General features: G+C 45.4%; 1 protein-coding gene across 1 annotated transcript in view; it reads right to left on the bottom strand.

The window, feature by feature from the left end:
- Positions 1-24,827, bottom strand: part of LOC110487938 (adhesion G protein-coupled receptor B2-like) — a 201,777-nt gene that overhangs the window by 84,598 nt on the left and 92,352 nt on the right. The window contains exon 15 of the mRNA XM_090227428.1: positions 20,320-20,405. Coding sequence (XP_090083554.1) covers positions 20,320-20,405 — 86 coding nt within the window. The remainder of the gene's footprint in view (positions 1-20,319; positions 20,406-24,827) is intronic.

Below are 24,827 nucleotides of genomic sequence, written 5' to 3'. Positions count from 1 at the left end.
GAGAGGAAGAAGGAGAGAGGAAGAGAGAGAGAGAGGAAGAGGGAGAGAGGGAAGAATAACGAGAGAGGAAGAGAGAGAGAGGAAGAGAGAGGGAGGAAGAGGGAGAGAGGAAGAGAGAGGGAGGAAGAGAGAGAGAGGAAGAGAGAGAGAGGAAGAGGGAGAGAGGAAGAGGGAGAGAGGAAGAGGGAGAGAGGAAGAGAGAGAGAGGAAGAAGGCGAGAGGAAGAGAGAGAGAGGAAGAAGGCGAGAGGAAGAGAGAGAGAGGAAGAGGGAGAGAGGGAGGAGTAACGAGAGAGGAAAAGAGAGAGAGGAAGAAGGAAAGAGGAAGAGGGATAGAGGAAGAGAGAGAGAGGAAGAGGGAGGAAGGAAGAGAGAGAGGAAGAGGGAGAGAGGAAGAGAGAGAGAGGAAGAGAGAGAGAGGAAGAGAGAGAGAGGAAGAGACAGAGAGGAAGAGAGAGAGAGGAACAAGGCGAGAGGAAGAGAGAGAGAGGAAGAGGGAGAGAGGGAGGAATAACGAGAGAGGAAGAGAGAGAGAGCAACAGGGAGAGAGGGAGGAATAACGAGAGAGTAAGAGAGAGGGAGGAAGAGAGAGAGGGAGAGGGAGAGAGGAAGAGAGAGAGATGAAGAGGGAGAGAGGAAGAGGGAGAGAGGAAGAGAGAGAGAGAGGAAGAGGGAGAGATGAAGAAATAGAGAGGAAGAAGGAGAGAGGAAGAGGGAGAGAGGAATAGGGAGAGAGGGAGGAATAATGAGAGAGGAAGAGGGAGAGAGGGAGAGAGAGAGAGGAAGAGAGAGAGAGGAAGAGAGAGAGATGAAGAGTGAGGGAGGAAGAGAGAGAGAGGAAGAGAGAGAGGGGGAGAGGAAGCGAGAGGAAGAGAGAGAGAGGAAGAGAGAGAGAGGAAGAAGGATAGAAGAAGAAGGAGAGAGGAAGAGGGAGAGAGGAAGAGAAAGAGGAAGAAATAGCGAGGAAGAGGGAGAGAGGAATAAGGAGAGAGGAAGAAGGAGAGAGGAAGAGAGAGAGAGGAAGAGAGAGAGAGGAAGAAGGAGAGAGGAAGCGGGAGAGAGGAAGAGACAGAGAGGAAGAATTATGCGAGAGGAAGAGAGAGAGAGGAAGAAGGAGAGAGGAAGAGAGAGAGAGGAAGAGGGAGAGAGGGAGGAATAATGAGAGAGGAAGAGAGAGAGAGGAAGAGAGAGGGAGGAAGAGGGAGGGAGGAAGAGAGAGAGGAAGAGAGAGAGAGGAAGAGGGAGAGAGGAAGAGGGAGAGAGGAAGAGGGAGAGAGGAAGAGAGAGAGAGGAAGAGAGAGAGAGAGGAAGAGGGAGAGATGAAGAGGGAGAGAGGAAGAGTTAGAGAGGAAGAGAGAGAGAGAGGAAGAGGGAGAGAGGAAGAAATAGAGAGGAAGGAAGAGGGAGGAATAATGAGAGAGGAAGAGGGAGCGAGGGAGAGAGAGAGAGGAAGAGAGAGAGAGGAAGAGAGAGAGATGAAGAGTGAGGGAGGAAAAAGAGAGAGAGGAAGCGAGAGAGGGGGAGAGGAAGCGAGAGGAAGAGAGAGAGAGGAAGAGAGAGAGGAAGAGGGAGAGAGGAAGAAGGATAGAGGAAGAAGGAGAGAGGAAGAGGGAGAGAGGAAGAGGGAGAGAGGAAGAGGGAGAGAGGAAGAGAGAGAGAGGAAGAGAGAGAGGAAGAGGGAGAGAGGAAGAGAGAGAGGAAGAGAGATTGAGGAAGAGAGAGAGAGGAAGAGAGAGAGAGGAAGAGGGAGAGAGGAAGAGAGAGAGAGAGAGGAAGAGAGATAGAGGAAGAGAGAGAGAAACAATGAGGGAGCAGCGAGAGAAAGTGAACAAAGAAAGGGAGAAGAGGATGCTGAATAATCTTAAAGCAGGATAATAATGTGTCTGGCTAACACGGATTACTAAACATGACGGGCACTGCCAGGACCAACTGTCTCTCTCCCACAGTGTGTGTGTGTGTGTGTGTGTGTGTGTGTGTGTGTGTGTGTGTGTGTGTGTGTGTGTGTGTGTGTGTGTGTGTGTGTGTGTGTGTGTGTGTGTGTGTGTGTGTGTGCGTGTGTGTGCGTGTGTGTGTGTATATGTTTTCAGTGTACAAACTGTTAGTGATGATGTGTTAGTGTGCGTATGTTTGGGACAGTCCAGATAGTCTGTTCAACTCTTCTTCGTTTGGCCAGTCTGGGCTCTCATTAGGTCATTTCCCATAAGCCTCAGAGATCAGTGATGCCTGCAAGAACCAGGAGAGAGTAGTCATGTCACAGCTAGGGCTTGTGGGTGTGTTAGGGTGTGATATTAAGGCAGAGTGTTGAATGCTCTATATGTGTGTTGAAAGCGGTGTGCACATTGAAGTAAGTGTTTTTATTGATATCGCTGTGTGTGTGTGTGCTTTATTGACTCCCAGAGTACTTGTCCTCTCATCAGAAGCAACCAACGAAGCTACTGAGTTTAGACATGGAGAGAGCACCACTAGACTGTTAAAGTGAGGCTTGCTACTGCTGCTGTGTGTGTGTGTGTGTGTGTGTGTGTGTGTGTGTGTGTGTGTGTGTGTGTGTGTGTGTGTGTGTGTGTGTGTGTGTGTGTGTACTGCTCAGCGCAGAATGATGGGGTAGTGCGTAGCGTGGCTATGCTACATTAGCCCCCCAGCACAGCTCATTGCCTTAGTGCCATCCACATCCCTACAGCTTCATAAAATTGCACTAACACTAATGACAACATGGACGGAATGTGTGTGTGTGTGTCTGTCTGTCTGTCTGTCTGTCTGTCTGTCTGTCTGTCTGTCAATCTCTGTTTCTGAAGCCCATTGAAGCCCATTTACGTAGAAGCCTACTCCACAATAGGGGCAGTATTTGCAAGGGGGAGGGATTGATTGCATGTTGACGTGCATGTTTGTGAGTGATCATGTCATCACAGGACCATGGAGGGAAGAGAGAGAAGAGAGAGATCAAATACATTTGCAGGGGAATGAAAGCATGGATTTGGCTGGGAGCACATTGAGTATGTTTACATGTGCACTAATAATTTGATATTAAACTGATTATGGTATCAGGCCGAGTAAACAATTTACTCTGCTAATCAGAGTAAGGTCAAAATGGAAGTAAGCACTCGCCAATAAAAACAGCCAATCTTCTGATCTTTAGAATTATTAAGATTATTAGGACATAAACATGTTCAAGCCTCCATCTGATTACATGAGTGAAGTGAGCAAAATAAAAAGTACATTAAACTCTATATGTGTCTGAACTCAGAATCAAATAGGCCTCACAGTAATAACATGGCTGCTATGGTAGAACGTTTATATTCGTTGCCAATTTTCTGCATTTAGGTGAAGTCCCATCAGGTAGCCTGATTTCAGATGTTTCCATGTCAACAGAATTATTAGGGAAATCATTCTTCTTGTAAATCTTTTAGACGTTTTAATCATAAACTATTCAATTAATTTGACTGCATGTAACCGTGCTCATTTGGATGAATCTTTGGATGAATCTTTGGATGAATCTTTGGATGAATACCAATGGAAAATCACTGCTGATGTAATTACAGACCAGGGAACAGAAGAAACCTCTCTACTGTACTGTGGGTGTGTATCGGTGTGTATCGGTGTGTGTGTGTGTGTGTGCACATTCTGTTAATGAATCAGATGGAAACGCTATGCGTGGAGCATGACCTCAGTCTATTTCTAAATTCTCTACATATTATAAATCCCTAAACATTATCAGAATCCTTTGTCAATCATTTCATTCCGGAAGATAGTTCAACAGTAGCTACCAGATCTATCTTCATTCAATGCCTCTAAGTAGACAGAGTGGAATTTATGCCATTGATGTTGACACCTCTTGACGTTTGAGTCTCTACAATGCATGGTAAATGGAAACATGTGTGGGAGTGTTTGTACAGTGGAACACAAGGCCTCGGTCTAGTTCCAATAAAAGGTCATGAAGGGTCGTCTGCTCCTGTTGTAAAAAGCCTCTTCACTCGCTCATTAACATATGTGGAGAATTAAATAGATACAGCTGTTGCCTATCGGTGTTTGTGTGTGTTCAGGGTTATTTGAAAGAGAGTTCAAGGCATACAAGCGTACGTGTGTCTCTCTTTGTGTGTCTGCTTCTTTGTGAGACTCCTCTTTCTCCATCAGATCTCTTCTAAGTGTAAACAGCCTGAATCCATAGACATAGAATCACTAGAACAACCATGGCTGGAACAACCACATAATTTTGCTCCAGAGTGGAGCAGCGGTCTAAGGCACTGCATCTCAGTGCTAGAGGCGTCACTACAGACCCTGGTTCATTCCCGGGCTGTATCACCACCGGCCATGATCGGTGGTCCCATAGGGCGGCACACAATTGGCCCTGCGTCACCCGGGTCAGAGGAGGGTTTGGCCGGGGTAGGCCGTCATCGTATAATAAGAATTTGTTCTATACTGAGTTGCCTAGTTAAATAAAGGTGAAATAAAAACAAAACAAAAAATAATGAAAAAACAAAACAAATGTTTTAAGTAGATGGTCCATTAATGGTGTCTGTTGTTGTGAGTAGATGGTCCATTAATGGTGTCTGTTGTTGAGAGTAGATGGTCCATTAATGGTGTCTGTTGTTGTGAGTAGATGGTCCATGAATGGTGTCTGTTGTTGAGAGTAGATGGTCCATTAATGGTGTCTGTTGCTGTGAGTAGATGGTCCATTAATGGTGTCTGTTGCTGTGAGTAGGTGGTCCATGAATGGTGTCTGTTGTTGAGAGTAGATGGTCCATGAATGGTGTCTGTTGTTGAGAGTAGATGGTCCATGAATGGTGTCTGTTGTTGTGAGTAGATGGTCCATGAATGGTGTCTGTTGTTGTGAGTAGGTGGTCCATGAATGGTGTCTGTTGTTGTGAGTAGATGGTCCATGAATGGTGTCTGTTGTTGAGAGTAGATGGTCCATGAATGGTGTATGTTGTTGTGAGTAGATGGTCCATGAATGGTGTCTGTTGTTGTGAGTAGATGGTCCATGAATGGTGTCTGTTGTTGTGAGTAGGTGGTCCATGAATGGTGTCTGTTGTTGTGAGTAGGTGGTCCATGAATGGTGTCTGTTGTTGTGAGTAGATGGTCCATGAATGGTGTCTGTTGTTGAGAGTAGATGGTCCATGAATGGTGTCTGTTGTTGAGAGTAGATGGTCCATGAATGGTGTCTGTTGTTGTGAGTAGGTGGTCGATGAATGGTGTCTGTTGTTGTGAGTAGGTGGTCCATGAATGGTGTCTGTTGCTGTGAGTAGGTGGTCCATGAATGGTGTCTGTTGTTGTGAGTAGGTGGTCCATGAATGGTGTCTGTTGTTGAGAGTAGATGGTCCATGAATGGTGTCTGTTGTGAGTAGATGGTCCATGAATGGTGTCTGTTGTTGTGAGTAGTTGGTCCATGAATGGTGTCTGTTGTTGTGAGTAGATGGTCCATGAATGGTGTCTGTTGTTGTGAGTAGATGGGCCATGAATGGGGTCTGTTGTTGTGAGTAGATGGTCCATGAATGGTGTCTGTTGTTGTGAGTAGATGGTCCATGAATGGTGTCTGTTGTTGTGAGTAGGTGGTCCATGAATGGTGTCTGTTGTTGTCAGTAGGTGGTCCATGAATGGTGTCTGTTGTTGTGAGTAGATGGTCCATGAATGGTGTCTGTTGTTGAGAGTAGATGGTCTATGAATGGTGTCTGTTGTTGAGAGTAGATGGTCCATGAATGGTGTCTGTTGTTGTGAGTAGGTGGTCGATGAATGGTGTCTGTTGTTGTGAGTAGGTGGTCCATGAATGGTGTCTGTTGCTGTGAGTAGGTGGTCCATGAATGGTGTCTGTTGTTGTGAGTAGGTGGTCCATGAATGGTGTCTGTTGTTGAGAGTAGATGGTCCATGAATGGTGTCTGTTGTGAGTAGATGGTCCATGAATGGTGTCTGTTGTTGTGAGTAGGTGGTCCATGAATGGTGTCTGTTGTTGTGAGTAGATGGTCCATGAATGGTGTCTGTTGTTGTGAGTAGATGGTCCATGAATGGTGTCTGTTGTTGTGAGTAGATGGTCCATGAATGGTGTCTGTTGTTGTGAGTAGATGGTCCATGAATGGTGTCTGTTGTTGTGAGTAGATGGTCCATGAATGGTGTCTGTTGTTGTGAGTAGGTGGTCCATGAATGGTGTCTGTTGTTGTGAGTAGGTGGTCCATGAATGGTGTCTGTTGTTGTGAGTAGGTGGTCCATGAATGGTGTCTGTTGCTGTGAGTAGGTGGTCCATGAATGGTGTCTGTTGCTGTGAGTAGGTGGTCCATGAATGGTGTCTGTTGTTGAGAGTAGATGGTCCATGAATGGTGTATGTTGTTGTGAGTAGATGGTCCATGAATGGTGTCTGTTGTTGTGAGTAGGTGGTCCATGAATGGTGTCTGTTGTTGTGAGTAGGTGGTCCATGAATGGTGTCTGTTGTTGTGAGTAGGTGGTCCATGAATGGTGTCTGTTGTTGTGAGTAGGTGGTCCATGAATGGTGTCTGTTGTTGTGAGTAGATGGGCCATGAATGGGGTCTGTTGTTGTGAGTAGATGGTCCATGAATGGTGTCTGTTGTTGTGAGTAGATGGTCCATGAATGGTGTCTGTTGTTGTGAGTAGGTGGTCCATGAATGGTGTCTGTTGTTGTGAGTAGGTGGTCCATGAATGGTGTCTGTTGTTGTGAGTAGATGGTCCATGAATGGTGTCTGTTGTTGAGAGTAGATGGTCCATGAATGGTGTCTGTTGTTGAGAGTAGATGGTCCATGAATGGTGTCTGTTGTTGTGAGTAGGTGGTCGATGAATGGTGTCTGTTGTTGTGAGTAGGTGGTCCATGAATGGTGTCTGTTGCTGTGAGTAGGTGGTCCATGAATGGTGTCTGTTGTTGTGAGTAGGTGGTCCATGAATGGTGTCTGTTGTTGAGAGTAGATGGTCCATGAATGGTGTCTGTTGTGAGTAGATGGTCCATGAATGGTGTCTGTTGTTGTGAGTAGGTGGTCCATGAATGGTGTCTGTTGTTGTGAGTAGGTGGTCCATGAATGGTGTCTGTTGTTGAGAGTAGATGGTCCATGAATGGTGTCTGTTGTGAGTAGATGGTCCATGAATGGTGTCTGTTGTTGTGAGTAGTTGGTCCATGAATGGTGTCTGTTGTTGTGAGTAGATGGTCCATGAATGGTGTCTGTTGTTGTGAGTAGATGGGCCATGAATGGTGTCTGTTGTGAGTAGATGGTCCATGAATGGTGTCTGTTGTTGTGAGTAGGTGGTCCATGAATGGTGTCTGTTGTTGTGAGTAGATGGTCCATGAATGGTGTCTGTTGCTGTGAGTAGGTGGTCCATGAATGGTGTCTGTTGCTGTGAGTAGGTGGTCCATGAATGGTGTCTGTTGTTGTGAGTAGATGGTCCATGAATGGTGTCTGTTGTTGTGAGTAGATGGTCCATGAATGGTGTCTGTTGTTGTGAGTAGATGGTCCATGAATGGTGTCTGTTGTTGAGAGTAGATGGTCCATGAATGGTGTCTGTTGTTGAGAGTAGGTGGTGCATGAATGGTGTCTGTTGCTGTGAGTAGATGGTCAATGAATGGTGTCTGTTGTTGAGAGTAGATGGTCCATGAATGGTGTCTGTTGTTGAGAGTAGATGGTCCATGAATGGTGTCTATTGTTGAGAGTAGGTGGTCCATGAATTGTGTCTGTTGTTGTGAGTAGATGGTCCATGAATGGTGTCTGTTGTTGAGAGTAGATGGTCCATGAATGGTGTCTGTTGTTGAGAGTAGATGGTCCATGAATGGTGTCTGTTGTTGAGAGTAGGTGGTGCATGAATGGTGTCTGTTGCTGTGAGTAGATGGTCAATGAATGGTGTCTGTTGTTGAGAGTAGATGGTCCATGAATGGTGTCTGTTGTTGAGAGTAGATGGTCCATGAATGGTGTCTATTGTTGAGAGTAGGTGGTCCATGAATTGTGTCTGTTGTTGTGAGTAGATGGTCCATGAATGGTGTCTGTTGTTGAGAGTAGATGGTCCATGAATGGTGTCTGTTGTTGTCAGTAGATGGTCCATGAATGGTGTCTGTTGTTGTGAGTAGATGGTCCATGAATGGTGTCTGTTGTTGTGAGTAGATGGTCCATGAATGGTGTCTTTTGCTGTGAGTAGATGGTCCATGAATGGTGTCTGTTGTTGTGAGTAGTTGGTCCATGAATGGTGTCTGTTGTTGAGAGTAGGTGGTCCATGAATGGTGTGTGTTGTTCAGAGTAGATGGTCCATGAATGGTGTCTGTTGTTGAGAGTAGATGGTCCATGAATGGTGTCTGTTGTTGTCAGTAGATGGTTCATGAATGGTGTCTGTTGTTGTGAGTAGATGGTCCATGAATGGTGTCTGTTGTTGTGAGTAGATGGTCCATGAATGGTGTCTGTTGCTGTGAGTAGATGGTCCATGAATGGTGTCTGTTGTTGTGAGTAGATGGTCCATGAATGGTGTCTGTTGTTGTGAGTAGTTGGTCCATGAATGGTGTCTGTTGTTGTGAGTATATGGTCCATGAATGGTGTCTGTTGTTGTGAGTAGATGGTCCATGAATGGTGTCTGTTGTTGTGAGTAGATGGTCCATGAATGGTGTCTGTTGTTGTGAGTAGATGGTCCATTAATGGTGTCTGTTGTTGTGAGTAGATGGTCCATGAATGGTGTCTGTTGTTGTGAGTAGATGGTCCATGAATGGTGTCTGTTGCTGTGAGTAGATGGTCCATGAATGGTGTCTGTTGTTGTGAGTAGTTGGTCCATGAATGGTGTCTGTTCTTGTGAGTAGATGGTCCACGAATGGTGTCTGTTGTTGTGAGTAGTTGGTCCATGAATGGTGTCTGTTGTTGTGAGTAGATGGTCCATGAATGGTGTCTGTTGTTGTGAGTAGATGGTCCATGAATGGTGTCTGTTGTTGTGAGTAGTTGGTCCATGAATGGTGTCTGTTGCTGTGAGTAGATGGTCCATGAATGGTGTCTGTTGTTGTGAGTAGATGGTCCATGAATGGTGTCTGTTGCTGTGAGTAGGTGGTCCATGAATGGTGTCTGTTGTTGTGAGTAGATGGTCCATGAATGGTGTCTGTTGCTGTGAGTAGGTGGTCCATGAATGGTGTCTGTTGTTGTGAGTAGTTGGTCCATGAATGGTGTCTGTTGTTGTGAGTAGTTGGTCCATGAATGGTGTCTGTTGCTGTGAGTAGATGGTCCATGAATGGTGTCTGTTGTTGTGAGTAGATGGTCCATGAATGGTGTCTGTTGCTGTGAGTAGATGGCCCATGAATGGTGTCTGTTGTTGTGAGTAGATGGTCCATGAATGGTGTCTGTTGTTGTGAGTAGTTGGTCCATGAATGGTGTCTGTTGCTGTGAGTAGATGGTCCATGAATGGTGTCTGTTGTTGTGAGTAGATGGTCCATGAATGGTGTCTGTTGCTGTGAGTAGGTGGTCCATGAATGGTGTCTGTTGTTGTGAGTAGGTGGTACATGAATGGTGTCTGTTGTTGTGAGTAGATGGTCCATGAATGGTGTCTGTTGCTGTGAGTAGATGGTCCATGAATGGTGTCTGTTGTTGTGAGTAGGTGGTCCATGAATGGTGTCTGTTGTTGAGAGTAGATGGTCCATGAATGGTGTCTATTGTTGAGAGTAGGTGGTCCATGAATTGTGTCTGTTGTTGTGAGTAGATGGTCCATGAATGGTGTCTGTTGTTGAGAGTAGATGGTCCATGAATGGTGTCTGTTGTTGTCAGTAGATGGTCCAGGAATGGTGTCTGTTGTTGTGAGTAGATGGTCCATGAATGGTGTCTGTTGTTGTGAGTAGATGGTCCATGAATGGTGTCTTTTGCTGTGAGTAGATGGTCCATGAATGGTGTCTGTTGTTGTGAGTAGTTGGTCCATGAATGGTGTCTGTTGTTGAGAGTAGGTGGTCCATGAATGGTGTGTGTTGTTGAGAGTAGATGGTCCATGAATGGTGTCTGTTGTTGAGAGTAGATGGTCCATGAATGGTGTCTGTTGTTGTCAGTAGATGGTTCATGAATGGTGTCTGTTGTTGTGAGTAGATGGTCCATGAATGGTGTCTGTTGTTGTGAGTAGATGGTCCATGAATGGTGTCTGTTGCTGTGAGTAGATGGTCCATGAATGGTGTCTGTTGTTGTGAGTAGATGGTCCATGAATGGTGTCTGTTGTTGTGAGTAGTTGGTCCATGAATGGTGTCTGTTGTTGTGAGTATATGGTCCATGAATGGTGTCTGTTGTTGTGAGTAGATGGTCCATGAATGGTGTCTGTTGTTGTGAGTAGATGGTCCATGAATGGTGTCTGTTGTTGTGAGTAGATGGTCCATTAATGGTGTCTGTTGTTGTGAGTAGATGGTCCATGAATGGTGTCTGTTGTTGTGAGTAGATGGTCCATGAATGGTGTCTGTTGCTGTGAGTAGATGGTCCATGAATGGTGTCTGTTGTTGTGAGTAGTTGGTCCATGAATGGTGTCTGTTCTTGTGAGTAGATGGTCCACGAATGGTGTCTGTTGTTGTGAGTAGTTGGTCCATGAATGGTGTCTGTTGTTGTGAGTAGATGGTCCATGAATGGTGTCTGTTGTTGTGAGTAGATGGTCCATGAATGGTGTCTGTTGTTGTGAGTAGTTGGTCCATGAATGGTGTCTGTTGCTGTGAGTAGATGGTCCATGAATGGTGTCTGTTGTTGTGAGTAGATGGTCCATGAATGGTGTCTGTTGCTGTGAGTAGGTGGTCCATGAATGGTGTCTGTTGTTGTGAGTAGATGGTCCATGAATGGTGTCTGTTGCTGTGAGTAGGTGGTCCATGAATGGTGTCTGTTGTTGTGAGTAGTTGGTCCATGAATGGTGTCTGTTGTTGTGAGTAGTTGGTCCATGAATGGTGTCTGTTGCTGTGAGTAGATGGTCCATGAATGGTGTCTGTTGTTGTGAGTAGATGGTCCATGAATGGTGTCTGTTGCTGTGAGTAGATGGCCCATGAATGGTGTCTGTTGTTGTGAGTAGATGGTCCATGAATGGTGTCTGTTGTTGTGAGTAGTTGGTCCATGAATGGTGTCTGTTGCTGTGAGTAGATGGTCCATGAATGGTGTCTGTTGTTGTGAGTAGATGGTCCATGAATGGTGTCTGTTGCTGTGAGTAGGTGGTCCATGAATGGTGTCTGTTGTTGTGAGTAGGTGGTACATGAATGGTGTCTGTTGTTGTGAGTAGATGGTCCATGAATGGTGTCTGTTGCTGTGAGTAGATGGTCCATGAATGGTGTCTGTTGTTGTGAGTAGGTGGTCCATGAATGGTGTCTGTTGTTGAGAGTAGATGGTCCATGAATGGTGTCTATTGTTGAGAGTAGGTGGTCCATGAATTGTGTCTGTTGTTGTGAGTAGATGGTCCATGAATGGTGTCTGTTGTTGAGAGTAGATGGTCCATGAATGGTGTCTGTTGTTGTCAGTAGATGGTCCAGGAATGGTGTCTGTTGTTGTGAGTAGATGGTCCATGAATGGTGTCTGTTGTTGTGAGTAGATGGTCCATGAATGGTGTCTTTTGCTGTGAGTAGATGGTCCATGAATGGTGTCTGTTGTTGTGAGTAGTTGGTCCATGAATGGTGTCTGTTGTTGAGAGTAGGTGGTCCATGAATGGTGTGTGTTGTTGAGAGTAGATGGTCCATGAATGGTGTCTGTTGTTGAGAGTAGATGGTCCATGAATGGTGTCTGTTGTTGTCAGTAGATGGTCCATGAATGGTGTCTGTTGTTGTGAGTAGATGGTCCATGAATGGTGTCTGTTGTTGTGAGTAGATGGTCCATGAATGGTGTCTGTTGCTGTGAGTAGATGGTCCATGAATGGTGTCTGTTGTTGTGAGTAGATGGTCCATGAATGGTGTCTGTTGTTGTGAGTAGTTGGTCCATGAATGGTGTCTGTTGTTGTGAGTATATGGACCATGAATGGTGTCTGTTGTTGTGAGTAGATGGTCCATGAATGGTGTCTGTTGTTGTGAGTAGATGGTCCATGAATGGTGTCTGTTGTTGTGAGTAGATGGTCCATTAATGGTGTCTGTTGTTGTGAGTAGATGGTCCATGAATGGTGTCTGTTGTTGTGAGTAGATGGTCCATGAATGGTGTCTGTTGCTGTGAGTAGATGGTCCATGAATGGTGTCTGTTGTTGTGAGTAGTTGGTCCATGAATGGTGTCTGTTCTTGTGAGTAGATGGTCCACGAATGGTGTCTGTTGTTGTGAGTAGTTGGTCCATGAATGGTGTCTGTTGTTGTGAGTAGATGGTCCATGAATGGTGTCTGTTGTTGTGAGTAGATGGTCCATGAATGGTGTCTGTTGTTGTGAGTAGTTGGTCCATGAATGGTGTCTGTTGCTGTGAGTAGATGGTCCATGAATGGTGTCTGTTGTTGTGAGTAGATGGTCCATGAATGGTGTCTGTTGCTGTGAGTAGGTGGTCCATGAATGGTGTCTGTTGTTGTGAGTAGATGGTCCATGAATGGTGTCTGTTGCTGTGAGTAGGTGGTCCATGAATGGTGTCTGTTGTTGTGAGTAGTTGGTCCATGAATGGTGTCTGTTGTTGTGAGTAGTTGGTCCATGAATGGTGTCTGTTGCTGTGAGTAGATGGTCCATGAATGGTGTCTGTTGTTGTGAGTAGATGGTCCATGAATGGTGTCTGTTGCTGTGAGTAGATGGCCCATGAATGGTGTCTGTTGTTGTGAGTAGATGGTCCATGAATGGTGTCTGTTGTTGTGAGTAGTTGGTCCATGAATGGTGTCTGTTGCTGTGAGTAGATGGTCCATGAATGGTGTCTGTTGTTGTGAGTAGATGGTCCATGAATGGTGTCTGTTGCTGTGAGTAGGTGGTCCATGAATGGTGTCTGTTGTTGTGAGTAGGTGGTACATGAATGGTGTCTGTTGTTGTGAGTAGATGGTCCATGAATGGTGTCTGTTGCTGTGAGTAGATGGTCCATGAATGGTGTCTGTTGTTGTGAGTAGGTGGTCCATGAATGGTGTCTGTTGTTGTGAGTAGATGGTCCATGAATGGTGTCTGTTGTTGAGAGTAGATGGTCCATGAATGGTGTCTGTTGTTGTGAGTAGATGGTCCATGAATGGTGTCTGTTGCTGTGAGTAGATGGTCCATGAATGGTGTCTGTTGCTGTGAGTAGATGGTCCATGAATGGTGTCTGTTGTTGTGAGTAGATGGTCCATGAATGGTGTCTGTTGTTGTGAGTAGGTGGTCCATGAATGGTGTCTGTTGTTGTGAGTAGATGGTCCATGAATGGTGTCTGTTGCTGTGAGTAGCTGGTCCATGAATGGTGTCTGTTGTTGTGAGTAGGTGGTCCATGAATGGTGTCTGTTGTTGTGAGTAGATGGTCCATCAATGGTGTCTGTTGTTGTGAGTAGGTGGTCCATGAATGGTGTCTGTTGTTGAGAGTAGATGGTCCATGAATGGTGTCTGTTGTTGTGAGTAGATGGTCCATGAATGGTGTCTGTTGCTGTGAGTAGGTGGTCCATGAATGGTGTCTCTTGTTGAGAGTAGGTGGTCCATGAATGGTGTCTGTTGTTGTGAGTAGATGGTCCATGAATGGTGTCTGTTGTTGAGAGTAGGTGGTCCATGAATGGTGTCTGTTGTTGAGAGTAGGTGGTCCATGAATGGTGTCTGTTGTTGTGAGTAGATGGTCCATGAATGGTGTCTGTTGCTGTGAGTAGATGGTCCATGAATGGTGTCTGTTGTTGTGAGTAGATGGTCCATGAATGGTGTCTGTTGTTGAGAGTAGGTGGTCCATGAATGGTGTCTGTTGTTGAGAGTAGATGGTCCATGAATGGTGTCTGTTGTTGAGAGTAGATGGTCCATGAATGGTGTCTGTTGTTGAGAGTAGGTGGTCCATGAATGGTGTCTGTTGTTGAGAGTAGGTGGTCCATGAATGGTGTCTGTTGTTGTGAGTAGATGGTCCATGAATGGTGTCTGTTGCTGTGAGTAGATGGTCCATGAATGGTGTCTGTTGTTGTGAGTAGATGGTCCATGAATGGTGTCTGTTGTTGAGAGTAGATGGTCCATGAATGGTGTCTGTTGCTGTGAGTAGGTGGTCCATGAATGGTGTCTGTTGTTGTGAGTAGATGGTCCATGAATGGTGTCTGTTGTTGAGAGTAGATGGTCCATGAATGGTGTCTGTTGCTGTGAGTAGGTGGTCCATGAATGGTGTCTGTTGTTGTGAGTAGATGGTCCATGAATGGTGTCTGTTGTTGTGAGTAGTTGGTCCATGAATGGTGTCTGTTGTTGTGAGTAGATGGTCCATGAATGGTGTCTGTTGCTGTGAGTAGATGGTCCATGAATGGTGTCTGTTGTTGTGAGTAGTTGGTCCATGAATGGTGTCTGTTGTTGTGAGTAGATGGTCCATGAATGGTGTCTGTTGTTGTGAGTAGATGGTCCATGAATGGTGTCTGTTGTTGTGAGTAGATGGTCCATGAATGGTGTCTGTTGTTGTGAGTAGATGGTCCATGAATGGTGTCTGTTGCTGTGAGTAGGTGGTCCATGAATGGTGTCTGTTGTTGTGAGTAGGTGGTCCATGAATGGTGTCTGTTGCTGTGAGTAGGTGGTCCATGAATGGTGTCTGTTGTTGTGAGTAGATGGTCCATGAATGGTGTCTGTTGCTGTGAGTAGCTGGTCCATGAATGGTGTCTGTTGTTGTGAGTAGGTGGTCCATGAATGGTGTCTGTTGTTGTGAGTAGATGGTCCATCAATGGTGTCTGTTGTTGTGAGTAGGTGGTCCATGAATGGTGTCTGTTGTTGAGAGTAGATGGTCCATGAATGGTGTCTGTTGTTGTGAGTAGATGGTCCATGAATGGTGTCTGTTGCTGTGAGTAGGTGGTCCATGAATGGTGTCTGTTGTTGAGAGTAGGTGGTCCATGAATGGTGTCTGTTGTTGTGAGTAGATGGTCCATGAATGGTGTCTGTTGTTGAGAGTAGGTGGTCCATGAATGGTGTCTGTTGTTGAGAGTAGGTGGTCCATGAATGGTGTCTGTTGTTGTGAGTAGATGGTCCATGAATGGTGTCTGTTGCTGTGAGTAGATGGTCCATGAATGGTGTCTGTTGTTGTGAGTAGATGGTCCATGAATGGTGTCTGTTGTTGAGAGTAGGTGGTCCATGAATGGTGTCTGTTGTTGAGAGTAGATGGTCCATGAATGGTGTCTGTTGTTGAGAGTAGATGGTCCATGAATGGTGTCTGTTGCTGTGAGTAGATGGTCCATGAATGGTGTCTGTTGTTGTGAGTAGATGGTCCATGAATGGTGTCTGTTGTTGTGAGTAGATGGTCCATGAATGGTGTCTGTTGCTGTGAGTAGATGGTCCATGAATGGTGTCTGTTGTTGTGAGTAGATGGTCCATGAATGGTGTCTGTTGTTGTGAGTAGATGGTCCATGAATGGTGTCTGTTGTTGTGAGTAGGTGGTCCATGAATGGTGTCTGTTGTTGTGAGTAGGTTGTCCATGAATGGTGTCTGTTGTTGTGAGTAGATGGTCCATGAATGGTGTCTGTTGCTGTGAGTATATGGTCCATGAATGGTGTCTGTTGTTGAGAGTAGGTGGTCCATGAATGGTGTCTGTTGTTGTGAGTAGATGGTCCATGAATGGTGTCTGTTGTTGTGAGTAGGTGGTCCATGAATGGTGTCTGTTGTTGTGAGTAGATGGTCCATGAATGGTGTCTGTTGTTGTGAGTAGATCGTCCATGAATGGTGTCTGTTGTTGTGAGTAGATGGTCCATGAATGGTGTCTGTTGTTGTGAGTAGATGGTCCATGAATGGTGTCTGTTGTTGTGAGTAGATCGTCCATGAATGGTGTCTGTTGTTGATAGTAGATGGTCCATGAATGGTGTCTGTTGCTGTGAGTAGGTGGTCCATGAATGGTGTCTGTTGTTGTGAGTAGTTGGTCCATGAATGGTGTCTGTTGTTGTGAGTAGATGGTCCATGAATGGTGTCTGTTGTTGTGAGTAGATGGTCCATGAATGGTGTCTGTTGTTGAGAGTAGATGGTCCATGAATGGTGTCTGTTGTTGTGAGTAGTTGGTCCATGAATGGTGTCTGTTGTTGTGAGTAGGTGGTCCATGAATGGTGTCTGTTGTTGTGAGTAGATGGTCCATGAATGGTGTCTGTTGCTGTGAGTAGGTGGTCCATGAATGGTGTCTGTTGTTGTGAGTAGTTGGTCCATGAATGGTGTCTGTTGTTTTGAGTAGATGGTCCATGAATGGTGTCTGTTGTTGTGAGTAGATGGTCCATGAATGGTGTCTGTTGTTGTGAGTAGATGGTCCATGAATGGTGTCTGTTGTTGTGAGTAGATGGTCCATGAATGGTGTCTGTTGCTGTGAGTAGGTGGTCCATGAATGGTGTCTGTTGTTGTGAGTAGGTGGTCCATGAATGGTGTCTGTTGCTGTGAGTAGATGGTCCATGAATGGTGTCTGTTGTTGTGAGTAGTTGGTCCATGAATGGTGTCTGTTGTTGTGAGTAGATGGTCCATGAATGGTGTCTGTTGTTGTGAGTAGATGGTCCATGAACGGTGTCTGTTGTTGTGAGTAGATGGTCCATGAATGGTGTCTGTTGTTGTGAGTAGGTGGTCCATGAATGGTGTCTGTTGTTGTGAGTAGGTGGTCCATGAATGGTGTCTGTTGTTGTGAGTAGATGGTCCATGAATGGTGTCTGTTGTTGTGAGTAGTTGGTCCATGAATGGTGTCTGTTGTTGTGAGTAGATGGTCCATGAATGGTGTCTGTTGTTGTGAGTAGATGGTCCATGAATGGTGTCTGTTGTTGTGAGTAGATGGTCCATGAATGGTGTCTGTTGTTGAGAGTAGATGGTCCATGAATGGTGTCTGTTGCTGTGAGTAGGTGGTCCATGAATGGTGTCTGTTGTTGTGAGTAGTTGGTCCATGAATGGTGTCTGTTGTTGTGAGTAGATGGTCCATGAATGGTGTCTGTTGTTGTGAGTAGATGGTCCATGAATGGTGTCTGTTGTTGAGAGTAGATGGTCCATGAATGGTGTCTGTTGTTGTGAGTAGTTGGTCCATGAATGGTGTCTGTTGTTGTGAGTAGGTGGTCCATGAATGGTGTCTGTTGTTGTGAGTAGGTGGTCCATGAATGGTGTCTGTTGTTGTGAGTAGATGGTCCATGAATGGTGTCTGTTGCTGTGAGTAGATGGTCCATGAATGGTGTCTGTTGTTGTGAGTAGTTGGTCCATGAATGGTGTCTGTTGTTGTGACTAGATGGTCCATGAATGGTGTCTGTTGTTGTGAGTAGATGGTCCATGAATGGTGTCTGTTGTTGTGAGTAGATGGTCCATGAATGGTGTCTGTTGTTGTGAGTAGGTGGTCCATGAATGGTGTCTGTTGTTGTGAGTAGATGGTCCATGAATGGTGTCTGTTGTTGTGAGTAGTTTGTCCATGAATGGTGTCTGTTGTTGTGAGTAGATGGTCCATGAATGGTGTCTGTTGTTGTGAGTAGATGGTCCATGAATGGTGTCTGTTGTTGTGGGTAGATGGTCCATGAATGGTGTCAGTTGTTGTGAGTAGATGGTCCATGAATGGTGTCTGTTGCTGTGTGTAGGTGGTCCATGAATGGTGTCTGTTGTTGTGAGTAGGTTGTCCATGAATGGTGTCTGTTGCTGTGAGTAGGTGGTCCATGAATGGTGTCTGTTGCTGTGAGTAGGTGGTCCATGAATGGTGTCTGTTGTTGTGAGTAGATGGTCCATGAATGGTGTCTGTTGCTGTGAGTAGATGGTCCATGAATGGTGTCTGTTGCTGTGAGTAGGTGGTCCAAGATTGGTGTCTGTTGTTGAGAGTAGATGGTCCATGAATGGTGTCTGTTGCTGTGAGTAGGTGGTCCATCAATGGTGTCTGTTGTTGTGAGTAGGTGGCCCATGAATGGTGTCTGTTGCTATGACTAGGTGGTCCATGAATGTTGTCTGTTGTTGTCAGTAGATGGTCCATGAATGGTGTCTGTTGTTGTGAGTAGATGGTCCATGAATGGTGTCTGTTGTTGTGAGTAGATGGTCCATGAATGGTGTCTGTTGTTGTGAGTAGATGGTCCAAGAGTGGTGTCTGTTGTTGAGAGTAGATGGTCCATGAATGGTGTATGTTGCTGTGAGTAGGTGGTCCATGAATGTTGTCTGTTGTTGAGAGTAGATGGTCCATGAATGGTGTCTGTTGTTGTGAGTAGATGGTCCATGAATGGTGTCTGTTGTTGTGAGTAGGTGGTCCATGAATGGTGTCTGTTGCTGTGAGTAGATGGTCCATGAATGGTGTCTGTTGTTGTGAGTAGATGGTCCATGAATGGTGTCTGTTGTTGAGAGTAGGTGGTCCATGAATGGTGTCTGTTGTTGTGAGTAGATGGTCCATGAATGGTGTCTGTTGTTGTGAGTAGATGGTCCATGAATGGTGTCTGTTGTTGAGAGTAGGTGGTGCATGAATGGTGTCTGTTGCTGTGAGTAGATGGTCAATGAATGGTGTCTGTTGTTGAGAGTAGATGGTCCATGAATGGTGTCTGTTGCTGTGAGTAGGTGGTCCATGAATGGTGTCTGTTGCTGTGAGTAGGTGGTCCATGAATGGTGTCTGTTGCTGTGAGTAGATGGTCCATGAATGGTGTCTGTTGCTGTGAGTAGGTGGTCCATGAATGGTGTCTGTTGCTGTGCGTAGATGGTCAATGAATGGTGTCTGTTGCTGTGAGTAGGTGGTCCATGAATGGTGTCTGTTGTTGTGACAAAGGAGATGATCATGGATTACAGGAAAAAGGGGGAGCCGAACGTCATTCTCATTGACGAGCCTGAAGTGGAGAGTGGCTGAAGTGGAGAGAGGCTGAAGTGGAGCAGGTAGAGAGTTTCAAGTTCTTTGGTGTCCACATCACCAACAAACTATCATGGTCCAAATACACCAATACAGTCGTGAAGAGGGCACAACAACATATTTTTCCCAGCAGGAGACTGAAAAGATTTGGCATGGGTCTCCAGATCCTCAGAAAGTTCTACAGCTGCACCATCGAGAGCATTGGTTGCATCACCACCTGACCGTATTGCGCTACATAGGGTAGTGCGTACGGCCAAGTACATCACTGGGGCCAAGCTTCCTGCCATCCAGGACCTCTATACCAGGTGGTGTCAGAGGAAGGCCCAAAAAATTGTCAAAGACTCCAGTCACCCAAGTCATAGACTGTTCTCTCTGCTACCGCAAGGCAAGCAGTACCGGAGTGCCAAGACTAGGACCAAAAGGCTTTTAAAAAGCTTCTACCCCCAAGCCATAAGACTCCTGAACAATGAATCAAATGGCCCCCAGACTATTTACATTGAGCCCTCCCCCCCTTTGTTTTTACACTGCTGCTACTCTCTGTTTAATATCTTTGCATAGTCACTTTACCCCTACCTACATGTACAAATTACCTTGACTAACTTGTACCTCTGCACATTGACTCGGTACTGGTACCCCCTGTATATACTGTAGCTTCGTTATTGTTATGTAATTTTCTTGTGTTACTTTGATTTGATTTTTTACATTAGTTAATTTAGTAAATATTTTCTTAACTCTATTTCTTGAACTGCATTGTTGGTTAAGGGCTTGTGAGAAAGCATTTCACGGTAAGGTCTACTACACCTGTTGTATTCGGCGCATGTGTCAAATAATATTTGATTTGATTTGAAGATATGCTTTTAACTTAACTCAATGAAATAGAAAATATGTTTTTCTCGTTTCAGAGCGAGAACGCTTATGAGGTGGCCATGTTGAGATAAAAGTGATCATTTGAAACGGGTCCTATATGCTAGATTTAGAGTTGTTTGGTAACTTTAGTTGTGAATGATACAAACGTTAATGTCTTAGAAATGAAAACGTACATGGGCTGCATGATGTGACTATAGCCTATTGATTTGAGAAAGGAGTAAAAAAAAAAAGCTTGTTTAAATGTTCCTTCCCTCAGGCTGCGCAGCTGTTCTCTCATCAAGTGGTCATATGTAAAATCAGGGAGGGGAAAAAGACATGGAGGCTGTGCTCTTTCCCACCAGTCCATTTTTCAATGATGCCTGGTAGACTACTTCGTTTTTACAGCGGAGCTGTACTTAATATGAACCGCTGAGAAATAAATATAACAACACTTAATTCACGCCATGCATCAACCACTGTTTGAGGAGGTCTCGCTGCGGGACAGGTGATATTCCACCCAAACTCTATATGCCAGGGGCTCTCCAGCCCTGTTCCTCTGCAGCTACCCAGGGCTTCATTTGGAAAACCAAATTGGTAATACTGTCACCACAACAGACCTAATGGATGGTCCATGCATGATGTATGTTAGCGTGAGACAGACAGGCAGACAGTTCTGGTTCTACAGCGCTAAGTCGAGTCTACCTACCCAGCTCTCTGCTTTTTAGACTTGTCAGAGATGCCATCTCGAGACATGAGCTTGTTGAAGACCACAATACCGATCAGCATGTTCATCTGAAAGGGATAGAGAGAGAGAGAGAGAGAGAGAGAGAGTTTGAGAGAGAGACAGAGAGAGAGAGATTCAGGTTAAGCATTAAGATCTGAGACAAGACTACAACTATAATCTCTTCGATTCCCAGACTGAACAGTCTAAAATGGGATTTGGCTTTGGTGGACAGGGTTATGAGTGTACGTGTGGTGTGTGTGTGTGTCAGGGGGTGGTAGAGTTGAAGTGAGCAGATCCCGAGTCTAACCCCCTTTGTCCCGACCGTGCGCCTTTTAGGACTGAGTTCTACTAAGTGTCCTTACAACTTTGATCCCTGACCCACTGGTACACATTACACACACACACACAGATTAAGCATGCGCACGCACACACACACACACCGTTGTGCGGGCGCTGACGACACGCACACCCACACACCCCAGCCAAGCTTCGTCACGAGTGCTTTTCCATTGGGAAATCCTGCCCATGTTAGAGATTTTCCATGCCAGTGACATGTCCCTCTTCATCCTGACCCCGTTTTCTCTCTCCTCTCCCTCCCTTCTCTCCCTCCTTCTTTCCCTCTTTCTCTCTAACGCTATCTCTATGTCCAATCTTTCTTTCTCCCCCACCTCCCCTTCTCTTTTCTCTCCTTCCCTCCTCCCTCTCCTTTACTTTACCCTTCTCTCCCTCCCTTCTCCCTTAACTCTCCTTTCCTCTACCCTTCTCTCCTTTCCTCTACCCTTCTCTCCTTTCCTTTACCCTTCTCTCCTACCCTCTACCCTTCTCTCCTACCCTCTACCCTTCTCTCCTTTCATTTACCCTTCTCTCCTTTCCTCTACCCTTCTCTCCTACCCTCTACCCTTCTCTCCTTTCATTTACCCTTCTCTCCTTTCCTCTACCCTTCTCTCCTACCCTCTACCCTTCTCTCCTACCCTCTACCCTTCTCTCGTACCCTCTACCCTTCTCTCCTACCCTCTACCCTTCTCTCCTTTCCTTTACCCTTCTCTCCTACCCTCTACCCTTCTCTCCTACCCTCTACCCTTCTCTCCTACCCTCTACCCTTCTCTCCTTTCCTCTACCCCTCTCTCCTTTCCTCTACCCTTCTCTCCTACCCTCTACCCTTCTCTCCTACCCTCTACCCTTCTCTCCTACCCTCTACCCTTCTCTCCTACCCTCTACCCTTCTCTCCTTTCCTCTACCCCTCTCTCCTTTCCTCTACCCTTCTCTCCTACCCTCTACCCTTCTCTCCTACCCTCTACCCTTCTCTCCTACCCTCTACCCTTCTCTCCTACCCTCTACCCTTCTCCCCTACCCTCTACCCTTCTCCCCTACCCTCTACCCTTCTCTCCTACCCTCTAACCTTCTCTCTTTCTTTCTCACCTGACTCTAAAGTAGCCCTCCCAATCCCTCTACAAACTCTCTTTAAGAGTGTCTGTCTACTCCCACAGACTGCCATAGAAAGCTTGTTTCTTCACCTTGAGAAAAGAAAAGGAGCCCACTGGAACAAAGTCCAGATCAGTGATCATTAATCCTGGACCTCAGTCTATTTTCACCGCATACTGTGTTTTTCCATACAAACCTTTGTCTCTGCTCCACTGAGCACTTTAGTGTATTGATACATCTGCAACATCTGCGACATTTCTTTTGAATTTATAATTTATTCTTCCACGTTGTCCGTAGTAATCTTCATGTCTACTGCACTGAGCACACCACTGATATTTCATTTCCCACCATAAATCTGTCTTCCATGTTGTTCGATGCTTTAACCTGCGTCTTATCTTCATGTTGACATTCCTGTCATGTACGACCTCGTTGCCCTGGGAGACAGCGGTCTCAAGCTCCGTTATTTGCCGAAGGCTAGATTCATTTTTTTTTTTTCATTAATTAGACGGTCATCCTAAGGAGGCCTGTGTTACTCTGATGTACCTCGTCTCAATTACATCTGTTTGTCTGAGGGGGCTCTCCAAACACAACATGAGGGGAGCAGTGACACACACACACACACACGCGCGCACACACACGCGCACGCACACGCGCACACACACACGCACACGCGCACACACACACGCACACGCGCACACACACACACACACACACACACACACACACACACGTATCTGGATTATTGAGAATGTGTGTGTATTGACACACTGGATACAGTCAGTAATTCTACAGACAGCCATGCAGTGGAGATCTAAACTCAGCAATAAACGTCCTCTCACTGTCAGCAGCGTTTATTTTCAGCAAACTTATCATGTGTAGATATTTGTATAAACATAACAAGATTCAACAACTGAGACATAAACTGAACAAGTTCCACAGACATCTGACTAACAGAAATTGAATAATGTGTCCCTGAACAAAGAGGGGGTCAAAATCAAAAGTAACAGTCAGTATCTGGTGTGGCCACCAGCTGCATTAAGTACTGCAGTGCATCTCCTCCTCATGGACTGCACCAGATTTGACAGTTCTTGCTTTGAGATGTTACCCCACTCTTCCACCAGGGCACCTGCCAGTTCCTGTCTTGCAGGAAATCACGCACAGAACGAGCAGTATGGCTGGTGGCATTGTCATGCTGGAGGGTCATGTCAGGATGAGCCTGCAGGAAGGGTACCACATGAGGGAGGAGGATGTCTTCCCTGTAATGCACAGCATTGAGATAGCCTGCAATGACAACAAGCTCAGTCGGATGATGCTGTGACACACCGCCCCAGACCATGACGGACCCTCCACCTCCAAATTGATCCCGCTCCAGAGTACAGGCCTCGATGTAACGCTCATTCCTTCGACGACAAACGCGAATCTGACCATCACCCCTGGTGAGACAAAACCGCGACTCGTCAGTGAAGAGCACTTTTTGCCAGTCCTATCTGGTCCAGCGATGGTGGATTTGTGCCCATAGGCGACGTTGTTGCTGGTGATGTCTGGTGAGGACAACAGGCCTACAAGCCCTCAGTCCAGCCTCTCTCAGCCTATTGCGGACAGTCTGAGCACTGATGGAGGTATTGTACGTTCCTGGTGTAACTCGGGCAGTTGTTGTTGCCATCCTGTACCTGTCCCGCAGGTGTGATGTTCGGATGTACCGATCCTGTGCAGGTGTTGTTACACGTGGTCTGCCACTGCGAGGGCGATCAGCTGTCCGTCCTGTCTCCCTGTAGCGCTGTCTTAGGCGTCTCACAGGAAGGACATTGCAATTTATTGCCCTGGCCACATCTGCAGTCCTCATGCCTCCTTGCAGCATGCCTAAGGCATATTCACACAGATGAGCAGGGACCCCAGGCATCTTTCTTTTGGTGTTTTTCAGAGGCAGTAGAAAGGCCTCTTTAGTGTCCTAAGTTTTCATAACTGTGACCTTAATTGCCTACCGTCTGTTAACTGTTAGTGTCTTAACGACAGGTGCATGTTCATTAATTGTTTGTGGTTCATTGAACAAGCATGGGAAACAGTGTTTAAACCCTTTACAATGAAGATCTGTGAAGTCTTTTGGATTTGTTCATATCATCTTTGAAAGACAGGGTCCTGAAAAAGGGATGTTTCCTTTTTTTTCTGTGTTTACTTCATTAACAAAGCCACAGAAGCATTCTTATCTCACGGAGAAATAGAACGGGGCTACATGCCTTTTAATAAAGGCTTTGCAGCAAAATGTCTAGAAGAACTAATAGTTTTACATATATGACCAAGAGGACTCTTGAATCCAAAGTCCACCTTTCTACCTATATTAACTCTGGTCAATATGTCTTTGCTTAATGAAGTGAACTTATGCTTTCACTTTTGTTATTATTATTATTATTATTAGTGGACATAAACGTAAAAACACCAGCAAATCAGCTTCAATTGACTATTCCCACGCATAATAAAGACATATTTGTAATTGTATACAAATGTAAGCAAGGTTTCAAATAAAAACATTTTTTTTGTCAAATATTATATCTGTTTGGGCTTTTTTGTGTTCAATTTGCAGTCTACAAATAATTTGTAATTACATTCCGGGCCCCTGACCATCCAACGATCCCTGCTTTACAGTGATGACAATTGAAAAGGTTGAAGGTTCCAGTACCAGGTTAGAGAATGGTTTCTCTGTCAATGTTCGCTGCCATTGTTGTCTGACACTGGCAGTGGTAGGAAAATTCATCAGTTGTCATACATCAGTAATAGTAAAGATACCATAATATAAAATTACTCAAGTAAAAGTGAAAGTCACCCAGTAAAATACTACTTGAGTAAAAGTCTAAAAGTATTTGGTTTTAAATATACTTAAGTATCAAAAGTAAAAGGAATTGCTATTTACAGATGAATAATTTGTGTTTAATGAGTCCTCCAGATCAGAGGTAGTAGGGATGACCAGGGATGTTCTCCTGATAAGTTTGTGAATTTGACCATTTTCCTGTCAAAATGTAATCAGTACTTTTTTGGGTGTCATGAAAAATGTATTGATTAAAAAGTACATTATT

The sequence above is a fragment of the Oncorhynchus mykiss genome, chromosome 30, assembly GCF_057628025.1.
Source record: "Oncorhynchus mykiss isolate SJ-2025 chromosome 30, ASM5762802v1, whole genome shotgun sequence".
In the NCBI taxonomy this organism is placed as follows: domain Eukaryota; kingdom Metazoa; phylum Chordata; class Actinopteri; order Salmoniformes; family Salmonidae; genus Oncorhynchus; species Oncorhynchus mykiss.
This window is presented reverse-complemented; position numbering and strand designations above follow the sequence as displayed.